The following is a 21,929-nucleotide window of genomic DNA, read 5'->3' as shown; positions in this document are numbered from 1 at the left end:
GCAATTTAAGGCCATTACCCCTCGTGCTGTCCCAGGTGGACATGGAGAATGATTTATTACGTAAATTTTTGCAATGATTTTTTTAATATATTTGAAGACTGCTTTTATGCCCCCCTTTGGCCTTCCCTTCTCTAAAGTCACATGTAAAAGATAAAAGAAAACTAATGAACGGAGGTTTAATTAGTTCCATGTAGCAATTTTAAAGCTATATTCTAAAAATAAAATACTTGGAAAGAACATCAGTAAACCATATTACTCAGGAGGATAGAAGGAGTAACAGCATGCCAGCGTGGTTGCATAACAGAGAAATAGGAACTTTGCAAAAGGTCAAATGAACATTACCACTGAGCAAAAAGGCAGCGCTTTCTCTGTACCTCCTCTTCAAAGAAAAAAAAAAAAAGAAAAAAGTTCTTCAAGATTGATGGATAGAATAAAGATACATACAATTTACGTTATTAGACCCATGTAACTCTCACTGAACTTTGCCTGCTTAAAGACTACAGGAAGGATGCTTTTGTATTTAAGGACTAGATCGAAACTCAAGAGACAAGTTTAATCCTTGGCTTTCCTTGAGACTTCCTTTGTGATTTTGGGAAATTACCTATGGATAAAACGAGCAGTTTTATTCTCCACTTATTTTCTCTTGAACTCTTCTCATTTTGTTTTTGCAGATGATGAACCCTTTAGGCTGGTAGGCTGTCTGTACCAAAGCATGCGGGACTCCAGCATAGGAGGAGCCAAAGTCGGCAGAAACTTCTGACCGTGATTGCACCACAAAATGCAACACACCAGGCTATAAACAAGGAATCATCATGTATTGGATATATCCCATCGCAAGAGATGTTAAACATAACTTCAAATCGATTGACTGTGTCTGTTGGTGATGTTGGATCATGCTTATCTTCACGGGATGCACAGGCTGGTTTATAATTCAACACTAAAAGCAACAAATCTCCAACTCAAAAGTCCAGAGTATTAGAGTGAGAATCTAGTTATTTTTGTTATTTTATTAAGCGATATATGGAGAAGCAATATGCTAGTGCTGTCTATGAAAAACATTAAATAAATGCTGAGATTATGAGCAATCATAGGTCCTTTAATGCTTTTTTCCAGATGTCTCTGTGAAGCAGGGAAGTGCCTGAAATAAGGAAACATCATTTTTTTTACAGACAATAGGCTGATGATAACAAAGACTTGGAGAATGTCTACATACTGTGCCTAAGCTAGCTCAGATATCCCTGCAAAGCTATGGAGGCGTAGCTGAAGGAGTTGCTTAAAGTCAAAAAAGACATCCACGTGCCACAACATGGAGCTGAACTGATGATTTTAGGCAAGAATCCAGAAGACTATTTTTGTGACAGCAAAGCTGCTGCTGTCCAAACTGATAACAGCATGTCCCCTGCTAGAAAATAACCATATATGGATTTACCATTAGTGGCTGGATGTCTTGACAGGCTATGATTTAAAAATAACATTTATGCTATTAGCACTGCTTCCCTTTATTCTGAGGAGAAACTGGATTATCATATTCAAAGTTACAAGGCTTCCTCCCATTTTTTATTGCATTATCCTCATTTTCTGCATTTGATATTGGAGATAAATTATTCCTGATTTTCCTACATACAAGTAGGACAAGATTCAGACTCGTCAATCTTTATATATGGATCTCCACCTCTTATGGTCAGCTTATCAGTTTTACTAAGAATTTGGTTGCACCTATTTCCTTCTGTGCTCTCGTTTACAGCTCTTTGGAGATTTTGCCTGTTATTGCTGCTCATTCATACTCTCCCCCTCAAAAATCACTGGTCAAAACCCATCTGTTTTATCTGAGAAAAATAAAACACACATCTAACACATAATGTAGTAGAAACCCCGGCAACCGAAGCGGCAGGCTTTATTCTGTAGCAGGCTGCTTTTTGGCTTCCTATGCACGTATCCAACCTGAGCCCGTGGGCTGTGCGTTGTCCTGTTCGGTTGTGCTGCAGTTCTGTTTAATTTGGTTGCCTTCCAGAGAAAGAATCTGATTCTCAAAAATGCTCTTGGATCCTTCAGAGAGGAAACAAGAGCATTCAGGTCCGCTTGGAAGTCAAAGTGAGGACACATGGCCATTCTCCGGATCAAGTCCATGTTAATGATGCTGCATCTGCTACACATGCACACGCAGCAGGGTTATTTAAAAAACTGCAGACAGTGACTCCGATTCACCTAGCAGCTCACCTTGCTCTTCCTACTGACAGAAAGGAACATCTTAGGCTCAGAGCCCTCAGCATCCCCTCTGTCTTGCAGGGCATCTCCTATGTTGCCAGGTGAATTCCACCAAATAACTAAGCCGCTGTAAAATAAAAGCTACACCCTACCCACAGAAGAGGGGGAACTTTAAGACTTCTGACTTGTAGGAAGAAATCTGGTCTCCAAATAAAATAAAGCAAGGTTTTCCCCAAAGTGCTTAACTAAAGAGTATCCAGGCCACACTTTTATTTTTCATCCTTTTTTGACCTTTAATTTCATGTAAGTACTCAAGCAATTTTAGCTGTGTTTTCTTCTCAACTTCTCCCACTTCAGGCCACACACACAAAGATCATTCTGTGACTTGACACCCCTCCTTTCTTAAAATCTTATGGTGAGGAGAAAAAAAAAGGGATGTTATTTTAAACAACCTCAAACTAGAGTTTTTTTGTCAATTAGGGTACTTATTTATTCGTTTCAATTCATGCCTTTTTTACATTGAAAATTATAGCTTTTACAGATTCCTGTAAGCATCTAGGTATGAAAATGGCTCTATTTCAAAAATGTGCTTCTAGATCACCAAAAATAATTCACTTTTGTTTACATTTTCTTTGTGTGGAATTCAAGGTAATAATATGTATATTTACCGCTCATCCCTATCTTTATTGACCTATGTTCTTTCATTTTTAACCTATCTAAACATGTATTTACTGCTGATAAAATGGTCGTCAAGACACATTACTCGCCTCTTCACACACCAGATGTATCAACACTGGCATCACAAGAAGGTCCCTCATCCAACGTCACCAATGCCCACTAACCTTCAGCAGTAAGCATCACTTCTGGATGCAAGAAGCTACAGGCAGTCCCTCCAGCAGACTGGCCTTTGAGTGACAGGCTAACTTTGCCGATTTATCTACTTGTCCCAGTTCTAGACCATGTTTGTGATGGTTTATTAGCTTCACAGCATCCAGGTTTGATGCCACTAAACTCATCTGATGTGAAGTTGTATTTGATGTATTGCTGTACTTATCTCCAAATTCTCTGAATTACTGATTTCAACAGGCTTTTTCTTTTATAATTATATTCTTGTTTATTAAAATAAAATTTCTGTTTTGGGGACTCATTCTGCCACAATATGTTTTCATGCAACACATGATCCCTCTCCAGCCACTACTGATTTCATTTCTTTGTAGCACCATAACAGCAGTAGGGTTAGGTTCACTAATCATTGAAGGGTCAGGGCGCCGACATGCCAGCTGCTTTTTCATACTTGGTGACCTCTGGCTGCTGAGCCAGATGTATATATAAGGCACACAACTCTTGGGCTCTACCTGCTAGCTACTTGAAAATTGAACTACTGCAATGATACTCCCAAAGCAAACTTTACTTTGGTTTGGCATGAGGTACAAGGCAATTCAGAAATTGGCTCTCTCTGAAAGTTCTCCTTTCCTTGTTATTTCCTTCCAAGAATGTTAAAAAAAAAAGAATGTTCTCCACTTTTAAATTGCTGTTCACTCACCAAAGCGAATAGCCCTCATACTGAATATATTTCCAGTGAACACAGCTCACAAAACGTTAGTAAATTAAAAATAATCAAGATGGCAGCAGTCTCTCTGAAGGAATATATCATGACAGACATAATACCCCAGGATATGAACTTTCTTCTGTCACTAATTCTATCTTAAATCCTTCTGAAGAGTACATGTAAGGCTCCTACATTAAATTGCTGTTCACTGAGGTGGAAACTGAAATGAAGTTAAACAGTTTTTTTGACCAAACCTTCATCACCTAAATACTATTTCACTTATTTCAGGATTCACATTAGTACCATATTTTATCATAAAGGTGGAATTTCCATACACTTGGAAAAATATTAGAATTCTGTTTTTTCCACAAAAGCCTTCCTCTGAAGGTAATACATTGTCCCAAGAAAAATTTTCGTAACAGTAGAGCATGGAAGTAGTTCAAAAAGGTGAATTATTTTCCACTGTGTATGCACTAAATGCATGCGAATTCCAACAGATGAGCCAAATGCCTTCTCAGGAGGGACACGTATTGACATCTTTGGACAGTAGCAGCAGCCTTTGAATTTTCACTTCAACTACCGCTTAGAAACGACACTGTCAGAAAGGAAACACCTACTGTGCGCCTTCACTTGCCTTCTGATCCCTTATTAGTTAACCCTGAAGTGTATATGTATACAGCCTTAATCCCCAAGTGAGTATCTGGACCAGGGGAAATCTGGAATTAATTGCGTAGTATTTTGGTTACTAATGCAGCTGTTACAAGTGTTTGATTTGGCAAGCGAACAGAAAAGGCACTGCATACCAATTTCGTGAGCCACTGTAAAAGCCGCATGGAGGCCGTCATCTTCAATCACTGCACAGCTGCGCTCAGGAGAGCATATGGTCCCAACGTCTGCCATTCCCAGAGTATCACATGAATGATGCCCACATAAATCCTGCCCAGGAAGGAAAAAAAAAAAAAGGCATTAAAATAAATTTTTACACCCATAGGTAACAACATGTTAAAGTCACCAGCTCTCTGCAAACAGCAGAACCTGGACAAAAACATCAATATAAGCTTCCATCTACAGATGTCAATGCAGTTTAAAAGCACGATGACCCAATCCCACCCCTGGTAAAGTCAGTGTGAGTATTTTCATTGACTTTAACAGGATTTGGATACGTTCTGTAATTAATTATTGTTAGTTAAGTTCGTATTTCTGCTATGCATACAGAGGTTCAGACTTGCATTGAGTTAGGTACTCAAAATACATGCCGTAGAAGCATTTCTTCATTGACAATAAAAATAGAATATTCTCTTTATTTAGAGAACATGAACGAAGGCACAGAAAGCTTCAGATTCCTGATCAGTTCCTGAACCAGAGATCACCTTTCTTTTCCAAAGGCAAGTCTTATACTTGCGCTTAAAGAAATTAGATTGTTATATATTAAACCTCATGTCACATCTGTCACGTAGTACAATGATTAATAATGTATTACCCAATATACCAAGTATTTAAGCAATTCTTAGAGGTTGCTTAAAGAGCCAGTGATATGACACAGTATAAAATCCCTTGATTCCTAGTCTTACTAGTGCAACAACTCGATCACGTTTCCTACTTGTAGATATGGGGTGTCTCCAAAAACCATGCAGGTAGCATTAAGTTTTTTTTTTCCATTCCAGGATGGAATGGAAATAATGATAATGATAACAATGAAGGCAGCTTTGGTCAGACATAGTGTTTTAATCATCAGCAGTAACTTTTCAGTGCTTCTGCTGAAGCAGACGGAAGAATACTAGTCTGAATATACATATATATGCTTTTTTGGTTGAGAAGGAAAAGTAGGTCCCATGCTGTTTGGAACAGTTCAACATTTCATTGTGGTTGAATGAAATTGTCATTTTCAAGGCATGACAGTATTATCAAACGTTATTATCAGAATGATCAGAGTACCTTTTTTCCCTTCATTTTTAAGACTCTCTTCCTCCCTTCAGATCTCCTTTTAGAATGACTTTCTTTTATGAAGCCTTTCATAATTAATCCCTCCAAATAACAGATATCCTGTATGAGGCTTCAGGTCAACAATGTTCACAGATTATGATAGTTTCAAATTTAGGCAAACTTGAAAGTGCACAGGATTAAAATCCCACTGAAGTCAAAGGGAAACACACTGAATTCACAGATACTGTGACAGAGCATCTCTTTAACAAAAAAAGTGTATTTGTTTTTCCCCAAGATGAAATAAAGGAATTTTCAAGCTAAAATTACATAGCAATATTACATATATGGAGCAAGAATTTTGGGATCAGTTCTGGCTTCCAGGTGTCTGGGAACTCTTTTTGGTAAGTGCACTCTTGGTGCTACTTAATGTCAAGACTTAAATACCGCAGTACCAATGAACAAAACAGCCTCACAAGAAGAGAAGGAATAAAGTTCAAAAGTATTTCAATTCCCAAATTTTCACAGGTATAATCCATGGTTTAAGAAAACCTTCCATTCTGTAGCAATGCAGAAAACATGCAGGCAATTTTCTCTCTAACCCCACTGGCTCCCACCCTTGACATCCAATTAGCTCCCCAGACTTTGCTTCTGGCTCTGCATGGGTTATGGGAAGGTACAGAATAAGGATGTCCATTTTCAAGTACTTTAACAGAAATGCAATTTTTTTTCCCAGTTTTATTTAGGCAAATAAACTCCATCTCATCTTCAGCATCTCTAGACCAATGCTGCAAGGGGCCCTAAGTGAGGTCATCTTATTATAGCGTCAAACACCTGGGGCATATTCAACAAGGGAGATACAGTCCTTAAACTCCTATTGCTTTTGCTTGGGTTCACATCCATTTAGCCCTTTATGTATCACTTCTGAATCTGGCTCTTTCAGTCTAAGGGTACATTTTACATAGAGTTTACCCTATGTAAATGTAAGTGGTTTACCCACAGCAGTATAAGTAACGAAACTCAGAAAAAATGCATGTGCATAGTACCAATAAAAATACCTTTTCATGGCGATATAATCAGTCTAAATAAATGAGTGTAAGCTGTATAGGAAGTAAGATACCTTTATACTAGTGCAATTTGAACTGAATCCACACAAGCAGTTGAACTGAAATTCTTATACAAGTACCAAAAAGCACATAAATCAGACAGAAAGCAGCTTACTGGAGGAGGTGTAAATTACTCTCAGGTTGACAGTGCCAATACTAGTACAAAATGCATTAATTCAGGTCTTGTCTCTGCATGCAGATTCTGTATCATTTGGTCTTTTCTTGTATTTGGGTGTCATTATTACATAGATACTTACATCAGTACGGGTCCCAATGTGGTCCCAATAACATCAGCACAAAGATGTCTTATGCCAGTGCATGATTTATTTCCATTTGCATACAAGAAGAAGCTATGCCAGTGATACAGCTATGAAGCTACACCAGCAGATGCAACCAGACCTCACAATGATCCTCCGGACTTGATGACACAAGTATAATTAAAAGAATACAATCTTTCTAAGCGGGCAATCTCATAAACTTCCTTAGAGTTACTTCTGATGGGACGTGTGGAGCATGGAAAATTACTACAGGGATGTTAACCGTAAGCAGCCCTTCTGACTTTTGGCTGGTTAGTAATCCCACCGTCAAAATTTCAAAAGCTATGCGCAGGATTGCGTTACGCCACCTTCGTTAGACACAAAAAAAATAGCTATGTACATATGCAAGCACTAACGGACACAGCAATGCTTGATTACTTTTCATATGTTACGTGTTACTAACATCGCACCACGCTGCATGCCTGGGTTTTCCTCACAAATCCAGTCACTTCATCAAACAGCTGTTCTGCCATTTCCATCATTTCCCGGAGTATGACACATATCCACACATCTCGGCATCCCACTAGTAACTTCCAAGGCCGTGCTCATTTGCATAACAGTTGTCTAGACAAAACAAAGCAGGCTTTACGCTTTCTTTGTGAAATAACTTAACTTCAGGTCTGATAAAATGAATTTCTTGAAGGGCTCTATTAGTTAAAGGTTGCTCCTAGGAAATCCCACAGCAGAAAATAAGTGATTCTGAAAATTGCTTATTTGTAAAATTACCTAGCTCCTCCACCACCCCACGGACAGCTGGAAAACAGCTGTCCTCAGCTGGTGTGGGACCAACGAACCCCATAAAGGAGAAGAGAGTGACCGCTCTGCGGTCAGAAAGCGGTGGACAGAGTAAAGCCCCATTCCCTTCAGCCAGCTCCCTGACCACATCCGCGCTGCCTCCCCAGCAGTCTGAGCAAGGCAGCGTGGGGAGCCCTGCAGCCGCCTACCGGATCCCAGCTGGGCAGCGGTGGACGAGGCTTGTAAAGGATCTTGGAAACAAGGACAGGAAATATTTTCTGGCGTTAGCTTCTTTGTATGAAGCTGTTATTGGGGAGGGATGTCTACGGGTTGCCCATCTGCTGCTGGAGCAGGGCATGCCTTCGCTACGTTTTGAGCAGAGAGCATCTGCTGAGCCTTCTGGTTTTCGTTGCAGACTTCAGTCCTCAGTGACTGCATGAGAATGCTTTTTTTAAGCTAATGCTGACATTGTCAATAATCACTTACGCAGATTACTGAAGACTCAGCTCCGTTATGTTCTCAACTCATAGTCTTGTTTATTTTTCATTTCTCTTGCCTCTGCATGATTTGAACTTTAATATATTTGTATTCATAGCAACACATAGTATACACAATACACATAATTGAAGCCTATCAAGTGGCATCTCTGATATTCTGAAAAGTTTGCTATAAGGTCAAATCACCATTCCCTAGCTACACAGTCCTTCCCAACAGCGTGATTTCAAGCGACGTTATAGAAAATCATGCCTGTTTACACTTCCACTGATTTAAGTCTTTATGGCAAAATTTCTTTCGACTTAAACCTCCTGTAGCTGTACTGGCCATGGATCATTTGTTACCAGCATCACTAGCCATATTTTAAGTTTTCCTGGGCAGTCTTGGAAAGCAGTCTCAGACTTTTATGAAGTAAAGTTTCTGGGAGTACATTAAAAGTTTTTATTCCCCTTGAAAATATTTTTTTTTCTTAAAAACAGGCCCTGATGTAATGATGCAATCTAAAAAATCTGTGTGGGTCTCCTCAACTTTTCACACTCCAGCTAAAGCACTAAGAAAGCGCAGACTCACATGATACTTAAAATCAGTTTCCAATGACTATTTTGCTCTGGTGTGTGGCTTCTATTTAAAAAGTTAATTGCTCAGTCAGATCTGTATATTCATGTAATTGCCTCCAAATAGCGGCAGAGGCTTCGAAGAATAAGTGTTTCTTGATATTTCTAAAGAAGGAATGCAGAGTCTGGCCCTTGATCTGCATTACAGTAGTTTCAAAATAGAAGAATGGCTAGGAAATGCATTTGCTACACAGGAGACAATAGATGTTAAGATTTAAGCTTTGGCAAAGGAATGACTTAGGAAAACTGAGCTGTACATCATAAGACTAGTAGTTAATTAGACAGCCTATTAAAGGCCAAGTTTTCTTGGCATTTGTAAGTACATCAAGAGGACCTGGCTGTTTGCCATGTATACGTGGCATTGTTGTGAATAAAGATAACTGCCGTGGCACCCTGCTGGAGCAGTTAATTTATTTTACCTGAAATTCTTTGATTTGTGCAGTAGACTTAAAAACAAGAATAAACTGTTTAGTGAAACCTGATATTAGGCCAGAGCCCATGGACCAGATCCAAAACAGGATTTAAGTACAAACACGGACAGTTTGGTAGAATGTAAGGGCAGAAGAACAAAACTGGCTCACATGTCCTCTGGTTTTTGCGTTATCATAGGGCTTGCAGCTCGTGACCTTATGGGCCCCAAAGTGCTACAGTTTTACAGTCCTGAGCAGCTTAGCACTTAGCTTATACTAAAGCTTGATTGGAGTTGAGATACTTAATGTTTCTCCATCTTTGCCCCTAAGGGAAGCTAAGCCTACAGACGTCTCAGATCAGATGTACAAGAAACCAACAGGATTGGACTTTCTATCAGGCACAGCTGCACATCACCTTCTTTTAAAGCACAGCTAACAGCTTTCACATCTTTGCGGGTTTGTTCTCTTGCTTTTCTGGTTTCTTTACAATGGCTCATCAGTTAAAGCCAGTAAGAAGGTGATCCAGCTTCAAATTCCTTTCAGGGATGAGGATACTTAGAAGGATGTTTCTTAGGAGAGCGCCCTATGGTCTACACCAGACTATGGTCTACAATGAAGGTCTGCACGTGTCCGTGCGTGCAGGGAGTTGCGGCTCCTCCTGTTGCAGCCCATGTGCCAAAGCCTAGCCCAGGCTGCAGTCAGTGCTTACGGTGCTTGGTGAAGGGACCTAATTTTTGGACCTCAGCCTGCTTCTGTATTTTACAGTGAACAGTCCTTCGGTAAATTACAGAAACAGTCTTCTCTCCGTGCTTTGGGAACCCAGACTGCCTTGCTCTAAGCAGTGCACTCCAGTCAGTGGCTTCAGGTCACGATTTCTCTCCTTCTCACCATATGAATCTTGAATTACTTGCTAAACAGTGACATAGCTTTGGTCAGAGGGGTGGAAAGTTTCCTTAACACCTGGAACAGCTTACAACCTACCGGTTAAGGACCTCTCCTGGGAGGTGGGCGATACAGACCTAAAATCCCTCAAGCAGGGGAAGGAATTAAATACGACTTTCCGACTTCCTGCAGCAGCGTTCCCACCGCAGCCCTGTAAAGGGAGGGTGGGGTCAGGCGGTTTTCGGGACCCACGCGTCCGCCCTCTCACGCGCCCCTCTGCATAGTGGGTGAAAGCTTATTAATGTCGCAGCACGGCAGAACGGCACATGTGGAGGAAAGTAAGGTTCACCCAAACAGAAAGGATTACGGGTATCACCCAAAGAGCGTGCGATGTCTGGAAGGCAAAAGGAGCACAAGACCGAAGTCGATAGACTGCAAAAGGTATACTGGATATAAGGGCTAACTGGTGAAAAAAATAATTAGGGCATGGTCTATTTTACCCCTCAACTGATACTAGACACTTAAAAGAGAGGTTTTACAAGCCAAAATGGTGGAAGGCTGCCTTGGAGGAAGCCTGCTGTGAAAAATCCTCGTCCTGAGACACTGGTGGGTCTTGGTCATGGGGATGTCCAGGTTAGGGCACCAGGGAGAGGGCCTGGCCATTGCTGTGAAGCGAGGAAGGACTCCTGTCAGACTCACTGGGATACTGCTTTGTCCTCCTGTGGCCGTATTTTGAGAGGAAAGACAGAAGTCTGGTTACCTTTTGAGGAAAACAGGAGTGGTGACACCTGCCATACCTACCAGAATAAAAATCACACCTTTTTTTCCAGTAGTTTAACTTAAAAATTGATGTCGTCTTCTTTTCAGTTTAATATAGTAAATACAGGCCTGAGTTTTGGGCATTTGTATCTCAAACGTACAGAGCTGTCTTTCTGAATTCCAGGTAAGGTGAAATTCAAGAAAACCCAGTGTATGGGTGATGTCCTGTTGGGCTAAGTTTAGCACAGGCATGCTACACTTGCTGTCTTCAGAAACTACCTCCTCACTGGACTGGATATACAGGCACATTCTTACTCTCCCCTTGTATGGTACAGGGACCCTTGGCACTTGTCATCCACGGACACTCTGCAACAAAGTGTTAGAAACAGAGCCTAAACCGGATTAAGCTTTTATGCTCCGAATGTACATATTAACAAAACAACTTTTTTTCCTAAAGTGCATGAAGAAAATGCAGCAGCATTAAGCAAACCACAGATTATTTAAAAATATTGACAAAATGCACATTAATTAGCATTTGGACTCTGTATGGGGAGGGGAAGGGCAAACGAAGTTTCAGTTATGAAACTGGTGACTGGTGAACAAGGAAAACTGCGATTTAACTTGCCTAACCCATAGTTCCTCTGTGGGGAAACTCCACACCATCTCTGTAGATTAGTGTGAATCATGCTACTTCTCCCACACAAATTATGTCCCACTTTATTTTCCCCAGGGACATTATCTAAATGTATTAGATTTGCAAGCAAATTGGTGAAAACACTATGAAACTGGTAGACACATCACGTTATAATTTCTTCACAGTAATAATAATAAACATTTGTGAAATATGTTCTGTTGACCATTGCTAGAGTGATCTGTTTTACTAATATGGGATAACAATTGCGGGAAGATGATAATATGGAAAAGCAAAAAAGAAGAAAGAACTAGAGCCAAAGCAAGCATATGCTCGACGCAATGAAATTATCATCTATAGAGCTGAGATAATCCAAAGCTTGCTGTTAAATTTCAACAGCACTGTCAGACTGACGGTTAAACTAAATCACACACACAAGACCCATATAATTACTGTGTAGAAAAAGGCAGGACACTGGCCTTTGGCTCTAGCATGAACTTTTGGTTAGAGCCAGGCATGATGGTACTATCATGGATGATGCTAACAAGCACTTGGGAAAGTATTTTTTTCTTGCTCTTGTTGCCTGTATCTACTGTGAGAAATACTTGTTTTAATTTTCACATGATTCAGAACTGGGGGGGAAAGGAAAGGAAGGGAACTGGATTTTGTCCAAATGCATTCAATAGTTCACTTGAAATTTAAGTAAGGGTCAGTAATGAAATAGATTGGACGAATTCTAGAGGATAATTGCAGATCAGGCTGGACCTCGGAAAAGAACAGTCTGAGTTCAAGTACAGTTTGCAAGTCATGTCTAATACGTTCTTCTACTGTGACAAACAATCTGGCAAGTATTTTGTGGCACCCATAAAAACCTGAAGACTGAAGATAACCTATTTCCAGCTTCCGAGAACTGTTCACAACAAAAAAGCCTGAAACGGACTAAATTCTAAATTTGTTGTTGACTTCACTGCCACTGAGAACACAGCGAGCTAATCTCCAGGGGAGGAGGGCTTTACGAGCCCTTCCTCCTTCCCACCACGCAGCTGCTTCTCTACCGCCGCATGGGGCAGAGGACTCACCTGGCCACCAGACGATCAAATCCTTGCATCACCATATTCCACGGAGGATGCTCTGAGGATGCATGCGGCCCAAAAATTTACAGCTGCTGTCAAGGACTCAACCACAAAGTAGTTGAACAGCAGGGGACCCATGTATTCTCTACGGCTGTTAAGGCCTAACCGCCTTAACGAGAGCTCTCACAGGATTTATTAGAAAATTATCACCTTTTGGCTCTGACAAGTCAGATCTCTGTCAGGCTTAGTACTGGCCACCGTGGGTCAAAATCAGAGACTGAGGCCACTGGGAAAATATACTTCTCCTTATTAGATTTTGGGAATTTAAATAATCACTGTGGAACCCAACTACGTTTCTGCAATTTTTAGTGATAGATAATTTCTGTGCCATTGAGGGTTTTTACAGCCTCCTACACAGGTGACAATAATGACCAGACACATTGCTGTAGTCTTCCTTGCAGTTACAGAGTAAACAGATTCACTGCAGCTAATGGATAGTTACATGGTTCTTGCCACCACCGATAAGGAATATAGAGACTTAAAATAGTTTTAACACCAGTTGTCTGGGAACTGAATCTATGCTCATATTTATTTACTATTTACTATGCTCTGCAGCATGATTGCTTTAAAGCCCTTATGAAATTAAATACAGATTATGACCAAAAGTGAGTGAATGTTTTAATCCGACATCAGTAAATCTCCCTCTAAAAATCTTTTTGCATGGGAAGTACTTCCTAGTATGAATGATGATACAAATTGGAACCACCAGTACTAATTTTATAATAAGGGAGAGCTGCCAGCACACTCTTTGTCTATGAATGGTTATTAATTTATCTTTAAACAAGTAATGACAACAGAAGAGGAGAAAGCGATGGTGCTGAATTCTGACGGGATTCTTCCTTTATAAGGAACTCGAGTAAAGCTACTATCTTTTCAGAGAGCCTCTTTTGGTGTCAAAACCAACATCCAAGTAAATGTCACTCCAGAATGAAGATAATTATTATATTAGAGACTTGTATGGCAACAGGCATGTAGATTCTAACTACACATAAACAGTTACATACAGCTGAGGACATGCGTTTGGCTGACAAACGATTTGCAAATATTATTCTGTTGACGCAGAGACACAAAGTTCAAGGTGGCCTCAGTTAGTAAACAAAGATGGAAAATGTACCTCACACATTTACCCCATGCCTAAAAAACAAGCCATTTAGAAGAAGACATCTGGATGTTCAAAAATTAGCATGACGGTATTCAGAGCCCATCAAAACATGCAGCCATGGCTTGGCGTCTAGTAGCTAAGCAACGTACTTCATACATTCAAAACATAGTTGTAAAAGTTGGATTCTCCTGCCAATTGCTGCCACTCTCATTGAAAAGCTAAACTGGAAAAAATCTCTCTTTAGTTCAAAGTGGGGCTGTTTTCTCCAGGAAACATCTCTACTGCTTTTTCATCCTTTAACCCTTTTTGTGTTTACATTCCAAGAGGAGCAAATCGATTCATGTTCACATTTCAAGTGCAAGCATATAAAAATCATGTGGACTCACACATACTCCCTGCAAAGAACATCATGAACACATGTAGCAAGAAACTACAGTCTTGTTCTTATTGAGTTAAATACCGCAATGTAATGCCAAACAATGTGCATGTGCACACAGCAAATGATTACAGCAGATTAAGCTACACTGAACTGCACTGAGGAGCTAATCCCACAGTTAAACGTGTTAAAATGTAAACCAAGAGAATGGAAGCCTGTGCTTTTTTCATGCAAAGCATTTACATCCCGAAGTAACAGTGCAAGCAATATTTGCATCTTAAGAGTGGAAGGAGACCACAGGAACTGTGACATTTTGCTTAGTTTAGGTACTACTTACATCCAAAAGAAGTAACTCTATGCACGGGAGATGCATTGCTCAGGGGTCTTTGAAAGTGGATTACTGATTAGCAGCACACTCTCATTCTGGCAGGAGGGCAGCCATGCAAAGAATTACAGATAAGCATCTGTAAAGCAAGTGAACTTTAAATTCACATCCTATCTCAATCCAAATTAACTTAATAATTGTTGTTAAGACTGACAATCTGCCACCCTAAGACTTTCTGAATTGTAATAAATCCCAGGGAAATAAATGGGAATACTGGCAGAGAAAAACACTCTTTAGTGAAAAGTGATGGATTCTGGCCCAGGCTTAATTAATAAGCCATTAAGAAGGATGTTTATAGAAAAAAACAAGATTGTTCTGACTCAGCCTAGGTAGCCTGCTTTCATTCAGATTATAACGATAAAAACATGAAAGCTTGGAAATTGGACCGATGGGCTTTAAACTGCTAAAAAAGGCTCCTGCTGTACAAGTGATGCCTGACTGACACAGAACCTAATGTTTCAACTATTTACAGCTATAAAAGCAAGCCAGGCGCTTTTTTTCCCCCCTTCTGGAGCAACTCCTTCCACAAACCATCCAAAGCATCCTTTTTGGCAGGCTCCTATGATGTAGAAAAGCAGGAGAACTCAAACGAACGGAAAGTCATGCAGTTATTTTTTTCATACTTGGGGAAGGGAAAAAAAGAAAACACCAAACCCAAACCGCTGAAGGGATATTCTTACAGAAGAACTTCATTGCATAAACTCGGCCACATGTCTACTAGAGCAATGTCCCTTAACGACCTCTGGCAATGCAATTAACAACCGGGCAGGGAGCAAGGCACAGCTCCGCATGGGTAAGACCGGACGGATCCAACCCACTGTTGATCAGGACACCCATTTTTCACTTGGTGAACGAGAAAGAGACTGCATCCCCTCACCACCAGCCCAACTCACTCAACTTCTGCAGCTCTGTTTACCTGCGGTTTGCGTTTACGTCCTACCCTTGAACCACAAGCGCTGCCGGCTTCCAGTGCGGCGGAGCTATTCTTGCTGGAAATAGCATCTCAACGCACTCAACAAGGAAGCCGCATGTACTTTTAAGGTGTTTTTCATCATTTTCACTAGCAGGTTGGTTTGGGGACTAATTTAGGCTAGGGAGCGTGATCAGCCCTGGACCACCTCCCTGGAGAGAGAGGGGCTGTGTGTGAAACATCTCACTGGGAAAGATGGAACAACGTCACCTCTCAGGCACAGATAAGTCAGGCGGCCTCAGCCAAGCCCCCCAACCAGGCACCTTACCACCTCTCCACCCTGGCAGGAGTCCCAGTACCGCACTGACACGAACAACCGCGTACCCGCAGCGGGGATGACCTCGCAGGGGAAGGGGCACACACAAGCGCATACGCAATTAGTTGGGTTATCAACCCCTCTTCCATCCCCGGCAGCTGTGTGCGTGGGTGCCGGTCCCTGAGATGCAGCGCAACCCAACGGAAAGGCCGAGGCCGTGAGCGGGGAAGCAACCACCAGGCAAAGCCAGGCAACGTGGCTGGAGGGCTGCCAAGGCGGCCTCGTCGCAGCCCAGCCACCCCACGACACATCGTCCGAGAGACACCAAGTCGCCGTCGGTCGGGGCGATGCCTACCTCGCGGGTGAAGAGGATGGCAGCGTCGTAGTGCTCGTCGTGGTCGTCGTCGAGGCGGTTGTGCTGGTGCTGCCACTTGCAGAAGTTCTTGAGGGTGGTGGCGGCATTCCTGTTGACCTCCAGCCCCTTCTCCTTCTCCCCCAGGGCCACCACCTTCACCACGGCCAGCCGGACGTGGTTCTCCAGGCTGGCGTGGGCGTAGAGCCGGGAGGCGATGGAGGCCAGGGTGAGCAGGTAGTGCTGCAGCCCCTTCCCGTACTTGCGGACCATGGAGGCGTCGGCCACCAGCAGCAGCTCCACCTGCCGGGCCCGGGAGACGGAGCGACGCCGCCGCCGCCGCCGCCGGCCGTCCCCCGCCGCCGCCGCCGCGGCCGGGTCGCGGGTCTCGCAGCTGGTGCGGGCCGGCACCGTCTCGAAGCTGAAGCGGTCCCTGCGGAAGAGGTGCGGGGCGCGGGCCGGGCCCTCCCCGTAGATCCGCGGGCCGGCCGCCTCCCCGCCGCGCCGCGCCGGCCTGACGGTGTAGCGGGAGCGGCCCACGGCGAAGAAGCCGTCGAGGCCGCCGCAGAGGTTGAAGACGGCCAGGGAGCGCGGGCTGCCGTCCACCGTGCCGCGGTAGTAGCAGCGCGGCGGCCCGCCGGCCCGCGGCGCCCGCGCCCCCACCGCCTCGTCCCGCTCCAGGTCGAGGAGGAAGCGCTGGCCGCCGGCGTAGAGGACGTAGCCCGCCTTGCCGCCCCCCGCGTAGGTCGGGTCGAGGCGCCGCACGACGCCGCTGGCCCCGCGGGGCGGCGGGGGGCGGCGGGGCGGCCCGGGGGGAGGGCCCGGCCGGGGCCGGGGCCGGGGCGGCGGCGGGGCGGCGGCGGCGGGGGGCGGCGGCGCTCCGTCGTCGGCAGGTGCCGGCGGCTGGGCCAGAGCGAGGTGCAGCTCGGCGGCCAGCAGCAGGGAGAGCAGCTTCAGGAGCATGCTTGCCTCGCCGTCAGCAGCGGCCACAGTGGCGGTGATAATTACCAGGAGTAATAAGAATAACGAGAGTTGGGGAGGGGGGGTGGAAGGAGCCGCTCGGCGGGGTGCAGCGACGTAGTTAAGGGAAGGAGAGAAGGGGGAAGGAGGGGAAAAAAAGAAAAAAAAAGTAAAAAGAAAGTTCTCCCTCCCAAACTCAAGTGTGAGAGAAAAAAATGTCAACAAAAGCCGCTCGCGTGTGAACTTTGTGTTTCTCTGCAGGGAAGAGCCGGGAGCACATGGAAGGAGAGAGAGAGGCAAAAAATCCCAAACCGCTGCTGCTGGGGAGGCAGAGGGAGGGGGGGAGAGAAAAAGGAGGAGAGGAGGCTCGGAGCCGGCAAGTAGAGAAGTTTGAGCACTTCCCACTCCTCTTCCACTTCTCTGCTGTAGTCACCGGATCATCACCAGCAGCAGCAGCAGCAGCAGCAGGGGCAGGGGGCAGGTCTGCTGCGACTCGGCACTTTCTCGGGCTCCGGTGGGCTCCCTTTCCTTCTTTTGCCCCCTTTTGTTTTGAAGAGAAGGAGGAGAAGGGGAGAGAAGAAATTCAGGCACCAAAAAACCGCCTCGATCGTCTCCGGTGAGATGGTTAAAAAGAAGAAAAAAAAAAAAAAGGAAAAAAAAAAAAAAAAAGCCCAAGAAGCGGAAAACGTCCCGGATTTTTGCAAAAAACCCCCTCCCTGTATCTTTTCTGTTGTTGTTGTTGTTATCCCCAGTCTGTCGATGTGAACAAGAGGAGAAGGGAGAGAAATGTGAAGATGAGAGGAGGTGGAACAATGAATTTATAGCGGAATGCCATCCTGCAATGGCAATTTCAACAATTCGTCACTGCAGGCTGCCTCTTAAAGGGAGAGCTTCAAAACCACCACTCCCACACTTCCTTCTCATTTAATCAGACAGAGGGAGAAACTTGAGGGGAGGGGGAAAGGGGGGGGCTGCGGGGGGAGGAGAAAAGGAGGGAGAGGGAGCGGGAGAGAGGGAGGCAGGAGAGGGGAAGAGAGGGAGGAAGCCGGGGAGGGGAGAGAGACCGGGAGAGAGAGAGAAAAAAAAATGTTTGTGTATGAAAAACGCAAGATTTCCCTCGAATGGCTTAAAGCCACAGAGGCCCCCGGGGTCTGAGGTGCCACCGCCGGCCGGGGCGGCGGAGCTGCGCTTACCTCGCGTCCTGCCCGCTCCCCCCTCTCTCCCGCCCGGCGCTGCCGGTCACGGTGCAGCGTTGAGCGGAGGAGGCAGGTTTACGCCTGGCTCTCGGAGGGGAGGGAAGCGGCCGGGGCTTTTCCGAGAGCGCCGGTGATGCGGGGCGGCCGGGGGGCGGCCGGGGGGAGCGGGGCGGCCGGGGGGGGCGCGTCCCGTCCGCTGCCCGCCCTGCCCCGGCTCGTCCCCTGCCCCGGCACCTCCTCGGGTCGGCGGCAGCACCCAGCTGCCTCCCTTTGTCTGGGCGGCCGCGGCTCCTCTGCACCCAGCCTGTCATTAAGTCCCGGCAAGCTGTCATCTAGTTTGGGCGGGCTGTGATGGCCCCCGAGCCCCCGAGGAGGAGGCAGGGCGGGGAAGAGCTAATGCTTGCTTTGACCTTTCGAATGACTTCAGACACTTAGATCACCCCCGGCTGCCTGACACACACGCCCGCTCACCCTGTCCCCTCGCCTTCCTTCCCCCGCTTCGTGCTCCGAGGGGGACACCGCAAAGGGCAGATGTCTGCCTTCACTTTTTCATCTGCCCTTTCCACCTTACCGCTGCCCGGAGAGTGAGAGGAGATTGGCAAACCGCTCACCCTCTGCCGAGATCAAGGGCTGGAAGGCAGCCTGGGCTCCGGGACGGCGAGAGGAGCGGGACCCCGGAGGGGTCCGGCTCTGCCGGCTTCCCTCCGGCTGCGGTGCGCGGCCCCGCATCCCCCCGGTGCCTGCTCGGTGCCACCGGCGCAAACACGGACCCGTGGGAAACAAAAGTTATCTATCTCCTGATTCCTCTCCACGTCCCCAGCCGGGTGCCAGGAGCAGGTGCTCCCTACCTGCAGGACTCCACAGGGGACGCGGGTCCCCGGTCCCGCCCTAGCCCGCATCAGCCTCTCGGCCCGACCGCCCCCTCCGCAAGGGAATGATGCGCACCTCTGCGATGCTTGGCAGGATGGGGGCCGTGGCGGTGGGCTGCGCGCAGAGCGGCAGACCAGCACCTGCCCCCGTGCCTCCCCGACGCCGCTTCGAGAGTCTAACGCTTCTGTAAAGAACAGGTTAACTAATGCAACAAACGTTTCAAAAATTAATATTCCCATGTAAATGATTACATTAACATAACCCTGAGGTTATGCTTATGAAATATTTAATGCAGCAAAGTTTTGCAGGTGTTCTTTTTTCTTTTTCCATTTTTCCAGAAATGGTGATACCTGCGAACGGAAGTTAATTTCTCAACCTCCTGGTATTTCTTTTCCTACATTTCAGTGTTTTATCATCACCAAAAATTCTTGACTGGAATCAGTAAGTTCCAAAATGAAGAGTTCTATATCAGGAAGGTCACATGACATTTTTTTGGCATTGGTCCAGGACTATTCAACATTTTAAAATTTAAACATTTTCTCAGTTACTTTAAACTAGTTATAAAGTTAAGACAGTAAAAAAAAAAAAATTAAAGGGAGAGAGAGAGATGAAGAAGGCATATTTTGATTAAAAAAAGAACCCGTAATTGGTCTCCCATTTTTTCTTGGATGGCTTTTACTTTTCATTTGAGCCTAGTGGATATCTGTTCAGCAGCAGCAATATTTTTATTGACTTCACTGGGACCTGATCAAGCCCTGGATTTGCATATATGTCTGGGTCCAAACTCCCAGATACCTCTGGGAGAGGTGCTAAAGATGAGATCTGGGATAAGGAATGCAGTTTGGATAACAACCTCAGAAACTCTCATTAAAAAAGTGTTAGTTTGTCAATGAAAAGGCATATGGTACACAAGAGGCCAGTGTAATGTTCTCCCGTGCTACAGCATAATTCCAACTGTCCAGCCATGTAGCCTAGGAAAAACAGGAATGCTTAGAAGGGTTAGTGGTAATTAAATGGTGCGTCTCACTGCTTGTCTCTTCTGTTGTCTTTGATTTCTCAAATGACAGGAAAAGTTGGCTAAGCCTCCACAATGCCCTGTTTCACCAAGCAAGGATCTAGGCTTTCCAGGAAGGTACAAATTAGCCCACGCAGATTACCCCATAGATTATGAAGTCTTTCCTATTTACATTTCAAAACTGTAATAACTCAGCAGTGCAAGAATGGAAAGATAGGTCAGTCATGCCTCATACAACAAGAGGAACCCTCTTCTAGTCTCAGAGTCTTGAAGTGTAAGGATAAATCACTTAAACAAACCATCTTCTTTTTCCTCCCAGTTTTGCCCTCTTAGCCTCTTTTTACAGTTGCAGCATTGCCTTTAAACAAGAAAGCCTGTTAGCTTGTCCCAAGTTGTGGATGACACTAAATCCTTGTCAAACAGTTTTGACCTGGAAATCTCAAAGTTGACCTTTCCCAACTGAGAGACGGAGAGCCACAAATCCTCAATTAGCTTTAAGGCACAACACAAGTTTTGTACACTTCGGACCAACTTCAGTCCTAATGTAAAAAGATCCAGTCCCCCTGAGTCTCTGGGAGCTGCAAGCTGCTTTCATTAAGGTTGTATTTCACCCCCTGAGTTTGTCCATGAAACCCTTCAGGATCCTTCAAGCAACAGCCTTGGTAGCTGGGGATTCCTGATTATATAGTATTTTAGCCATGTAAGAAATATCGCTCTAAGCATTATAAACACTCGTGTGAAGGAATAGCTTGAGAGACATGTAGAATCTGACAAAGTTGGTAATCATTTTACCCACATGGCCTTCAAACTGTCTTATAGAAGGGTCCCATTTTACATCACCTCTTTTTCAATTTTCAGTCACATTACTAGGGGTAGAAACCCATGAATCCAAGGTGTCAATAAATTAGTCCAGTGTCTGCCTACAGCCCCCTGACAGTAGTCAAGGCCTAGCTGAGATTTCCTACCCAACACAGTCTGTCTTTCATCATTACCTTAATTCTTCCTCCTTGGGAATTAAAAAAAAAATTCGGTTTAGCTTTTATTGTTCTCGTGCTAGAAGTGTCTGACATATCTATGTAATTGCACAGGGGAGATAGGAATTACTACAGGAGATGATATTTTTTTCTGTAAAATTATAGGAAGATCCACTTAAACCCAAGAAAATTGCCTGCTCAGCATGTTCTGAAGTAATATCAACCATAAAACATTTAATAAGCTTGTGATCAACACAGGCATATGGCTGGGAACTGGACCCAGGTTTGGGTAAGTTCCTATCCAAGAAGCTACCTGTAGCAACACACTTCTTAACATGGGACAGCTTTGTCTCTCTTGAGAATTGAACGCCTCTGTTATCTTTATGGGACATTTTCAATATGCATATCAGCAAGATCAAGCTTGCCTGCAACAGGAGGCTGTTCAAATCTTTATCCCTCAGAAATCTATCAGTGATACTTAATCCACCATGGTTTATTGGTCTTGTCAGCAGTTTTAACAATCCAAACATTATGATTATAATGTTCAAGTCTATTCCTTTTTTAAAGCTTTCCTATGGTGATGCATTAAAACCACTGAAGACATTTATTTCTAAAGTGCTCATTATTAAATAAAATACTCATTATAAGTAATTTTGCGAAGAACTCTTAAAGATGAATGTTTTTGGTTAGTGCTCTGGAAAGGACTAGATATAGTGG

The 21,929-nt window shown here is 44.4% G+C and overlaps 1 protein-coding gene across 1 annotated transcript in view; it reads right to left on the bottom strand.

Moving 5' to 3' along the window:
• Positions 1 to 17,160, bottom strand: part of ADAMTS5 (ADAM metallopeptidase with thrombospondin type 1 motif 5) — a gene marked incomplete at its 5' end in the record, with an annotated part of 41,614 nt that extends 24,454 nt beyond the window's left edge. Inside the window, 2 exons of the mRNA XM_082303968.1 lie at positions 4,558 to 4,690; positions 16,201 to 17,160. Of these exons, the coding sequence (XP_082160094.1) occupies positions 4,558 to 4,690; positions 16,201 to 17,160 (1,093 nt within the window). The remainder of the gene's footprint in view (positions 1 to 4,557; positions 4,691 to 16,200) is intronic.
• Between the last annotated feature and the right edge of the window lie 4,769 nt (positions 17,161 to 21,929).

This window comes from Platalea leucorodia (assembly GCF_965183815.1).
Source record: "Platalea leucorodia genome assembly, chromosome: 2".
Lineage (NCBI taxonomy): Eukaryota > Metazoa > Chordata > Aves > Pelecaniformes > Threskiornithidae > Platalea > Platalea leucorodia.
This window is presented reverse-complemented; position numbering and strand designations above follow the sequence as displayed.